Raw genomic sequence first — 4279 nt, forward strand, 5'->3', positions numbered from 1 at the left:
TGTTGTCCTTCGCCCAAAAAAATTAAAAAAAAAAAAAAAAAACTCCTCAAAGGAAAAACCAAATAAAAAAAAAAAAAAAAAAAAGACGTTTTTTGACCAAAAGTTGAGGTAGCTTTTTCAGCTGTGTCGGCATTAGACTGTTTCGCAAAACTGCAATTGAAACATTTTTCGCATCGCATCATACAAGTCACGTGATCAACAGTTGACTGTACACATTCTAGTTTCTTATGATCCGCCATAATAGAAAAGATGATGAATAAGAAGAAACGTATTTACCTGTGATTTTAATCGCTTTTCTTATTTATTGCGAAATTGTGTTTTTTCGACATTAGCGGAATAGCCACAGAGTTTTGTGTACATTTGCAGCAGAGGAACGAGCCAAAACGTGGTTGTGAAGAAGAAAGTTTGTCTTTTATCTACCTGAGCAGGTGTGTGAGTGGTGACGGCATGGCTGGAACCAAAGATGAACTCTTCGGGCCGCCCGAAGCAGGTGGAGGAGGACTCGCTTGTCACTATGGTGATCGACTTGGGAAGCATCTCCTTTCTGCTGTGTGACGACGACTCGCTTCCTGTATGGGACTGCCAGAGTTTGGGCGTCACGCGCATGCGCGATACTTACTTACCAAAACGTAGTAAGTACCATAAATATTGAGATTCATATTTACTTTTAAAAACATATTTAGGCATACAAAGTACAAGCTATATTTTCTAATATCAGTCCATCACTGTGTTATTTTCTGAGTGCTTTTACAGAATCTTATAACTTCCTAAAATAACAACATGGTGATGTATTGACATATTGATCCATTCTGCTACAAAACGTCTACAACACATAAAATGCAATTAAAAAAAATAATTGTTTTCATTTTTTCTTTGCTATTCAAAAATATAAACACTCAAATAAAGTAGATATACTCAAAACATTTACTTAAATACAGCAGTCAAGTAAGTGTTGCTGTCGGATACTGCAAAATAATCAGCGAACCAAAAAACTCACAGCTTGACCATCGTCTTCAGGGTCCACCTCTTCTGGCGTGGACGACGATGGCGAGTCAGAGCCTGGATGAAAAGGAGAAGCTGGACGGATTGTTCAAAAGTAAAACAATGAAAACGTTGGTGTCTGTGCAGGTGTACCTCTGTCGAGTTTGTCTAAGACGGTCTGCAGCCCTTTTTCAAAGGAGATGGCGTCGGCAGGACTCTGGAACGTAAGACCGAACTTCCGATCCTCGACTCTCCAGTGATGGAAGATGGGATTCACCTTGTTGTACACCAGCCCCCTCTGGACCGCACACTCCAGCACTGGCTGCAGACGCAAACAGCAAGGGTCAGAGGTCAGATTGAGCTCAGCGTGCATAAGTGGGTTCTGCATGTGATTCATAAGAGGTTTTAACAAATTATAAACAGAAGATGTGAATGTAGTTAGATTTAGTTTATTTATATCAAACATTTTCACATTCACAATTCAAATATCGTGATAAATATTTAGATAACCGTTTGCAAAGGACATAGGCAGAAGTGTAAACTTATTTATTCCTACCCCCTTTCTTTTGTCACGTTATTCTTTATTTAAATAAAAAATATGTATGTAAAAATAAGCAGTTAACAAACAAAATTGTTTCACAATAGAAAGGTAAAGTATCCAAGTGGATTCTTTCAGTCAAACACAAATCTACCAAAAACAAACCGTTTTATGGGACATTGATGGAAGTAACGAAGTAATCAACAAGTAATCAACATTGATTCCTCCACCAAATAACTATTTAAAGGGGAAGTGTTATAATTTTTCCAGACATAACGCAATTTCATAGCAAAATCAAGAAACTATGTTAACTTAAGTTGTTAAAAAATGCTACATATATCATTATGGCTTAAGCTGCGCCTCAAAGATGGGGCTAGGTCCACCCAAGCCTTTTGCGCAGCTGAATGGTTGCCAGGAGATTAAAAGATATTTCAAGCATACATGAAAGACTCCAGGTGTGTTTTAATTATGGAATAACATTATAACATGAGGTAAATATAAAAAACAGTAGATTTTACATGATACTGCCCCTTTAAGAATTTTATTCAGAATGGAGGGATACTAAGTGGGTTTGAATTCAAAACAGGTTTGTTGTTTGGGACCCATTTGGTTGCCTGAATCCAAGTGCTTCCTCTGGAAACTCTATGGAGGTCTTAGCTACAAATTGATTCCAGTTTAGCTTCCATGTGGGTCCCAACTTTCTCCCGTAGTTGTCCTAAATCCACCCTATACGAGTAATTACCTTACTCTAACGGCGAAGCATGTGGCTTTGGTTATTACGTCTTGAAACTAGAGATCAGGCTGAAAAGTAGGTGCAGTGATGGACTCTGAACCTTCAGAGCCACATAAAGACAGTTACAAAGTCGACCTTCTGTCACCTCAAGACCATTTCCAGGATTAGAGGACTAATTTTTCAGCATTAGAGAAACTCATCCATGAGTTTATCTTTAGTCGCATTGATTACTGCAACAGTGTCTTTATAGATTTGCCTAAGCTGCAGCTGATTCAGAACGCTGCTTCTGGTGTTCTGACTAAAACCAGGAAGTTAGAGCACATCATCCAGTTCTATAGCCCAAAACTGGTTTCCTGTAGCTCAGAGAATAGAGTTTAAAATACTGCTGCTAGTTTATAAATCACTGAACGGTTTTGCACCACAATACATTAAAGATCTGCTGCTGTTGTCATAGCAACCTTCCAGATCTCTCAGGTCTTCTGGTTCTGGTCTGCATTCCCAGAACCAGAACCAAAGGAGAAGCAGCATTCAGCTTCTACACACCACAAATCTGGAACAATTTAAAGAAAACTACAAAACAGCTGAAACACTGAGTTCCTTTAAGTCAAGGTTTCATTTGATTAACATAAATGCAATTATATGATTTTCCTTTGACCACATAATCACACAAATTACATTGTTTTTTTTTATATTAATTTACTGATGTTTTGATCAGTCATTTGCCAATTACTTTTTTACTCTACTTTTTACTTTTACTTCAGTAAAAATATGTTGAAGTAGTGCTACTCTTGGCTGCCCAACCCGCATCTGAATGTCACTACAGTGTCGAAGTCAGGGGTGTCCAAATATTTTGTCGTTTTGAGCCAAAATTTTTGACTCAAAATGAGTCATTGGTCAACAAACCCCCAAAGTAAAATCAAGCAAATAAAGTAGCAAAATTTAATGTTTAATTTATTGTACATAAAAAACTTAAAATGGATTATTATGACTGTGTATTAGGGCAATTGTAAAAATAAATAAATAAATAAATAAATAAATAATACAATTCATTTCCACCTAAAACTTCAGAAATGTAGTAACTTCAAAATTCTTCTAGAAAAAATGTTTGGACATTTAAAATTCAGAATTTCTTTTTTCTTTTTTTTTTCTTTTAGAAAAATTCTGGGATTAATCTAAGAATTTCTGAGTTTTGGAGTAAAGAATTTACTCCTTTTTTTCCTCTACAAAGACTCTAATTTGCTGTTTTGGATTCTGCATTTTCACTGTATTAAAAAAGGCATCTAGTTTTCAGTTTATTTTGAACTCAATTGAATAACTTATTTTCAATAATAATTTCAGAATCTGGTTCACTTTCTGTCAAAACGCTTCCTATTTTTACTCAAGTTTAATAAAAAAAAAAATAAAGCTGACTTGGGTGTAGCAAATTTGGCTTTTCAGGAAAAGTCTCTGGATAAACGTGGTTTTACCTTTTGTAAAGACAAATAATTTGTAAGAAAATCATTTTAAAACTCTCCGCCTGCATCTGTTGGCCAAATATGTTTCATTTTTGAATTGCAGTTGGGGACCACACAAAATCACTCTGAGGGCTACAAATGGGCCGCGGGCCACACCTTGGACACCCCTGCTTTATGCGGCGTTGACGTGGCTCCGTAACACACGCACACACTCACTGCTCGGTCGCGCAGGCGCTCTCCTCGGATGATGTACTCCCTGCGCCCCCTGCCGTCGAGGCTCCGCCCCTTGCATATGACCACGTGACTGAGCCCGCCTCCTCCCACCCAACCGCCACTGGAGTCATCACGTGTCATCACCACCGCACGAACACGCACACTGGCGGGAAACAGAGCACAAAGCGCTGATTAGACAGTAATAAACGCTTAAAAACAGTTTTAGAAATGTTGAAATTACATACAGTATATATATTATTAGGTTAGATACTTGATTTGTTTTGATGCTAAAGCTAACTTCAGCGCTACTTTTTTTTTTTTTTTTTTTTTTTTTAAATAAAATCCCAACCTTTTTTTAGT

At 37.2% G+C, this 4279-nt stretch overlaps 1 protein-coding gene across 1 annotated transcript in view; it reads right to left on the reverse strand.

Moving 5' to 3' along the window:
- Positions 1 to 4279, reverse strand: part of LOC106934673 (sprouty-related, EVH1 domain-containing protein 3-like) — a 16516-nt gene that overhangs the window by 4364 nt on the left and 7873 nt on the right. The window contains exons 2-5 of the mRNA XM_015014715.1: positions 3923 to 4082; positions 1135 to 1303; positions 998 to 1059; positions 421 to 579 (exon numbers count right to left, since the gene is read on the reverse strand). Of these exons, the coding sequence (XP_014870201.1) occupies positions 421 to 579; positions 998 to 1059; positions 1135 to 1303; positions 3923 to 4082 (550 nt within the window). The remainder of the gene's footprint in view (positions 1 to 420; positions 580 to 997; positions 1060 to 1134; positions 1304 to 3922; positions 4083 to 4279) is intronic.

This window comes from Poecilia latipinna, unplaced genomic scaffold, assembly GCF_001443285.1.
Source record: "Poecilia latipinna isolate Pla-1442-1.1 unplaced genomic scaffold, P_latipinna-1.0 Scaffold1841, whole genome shotgun sequence".
NCBI classification, from domain to species: Eukaryota; Metazoa; Chordata; class Actinopteri; order Cyprinodontiformes; family Poeciliidae; genus Poecilia; species Poecilia latipinna.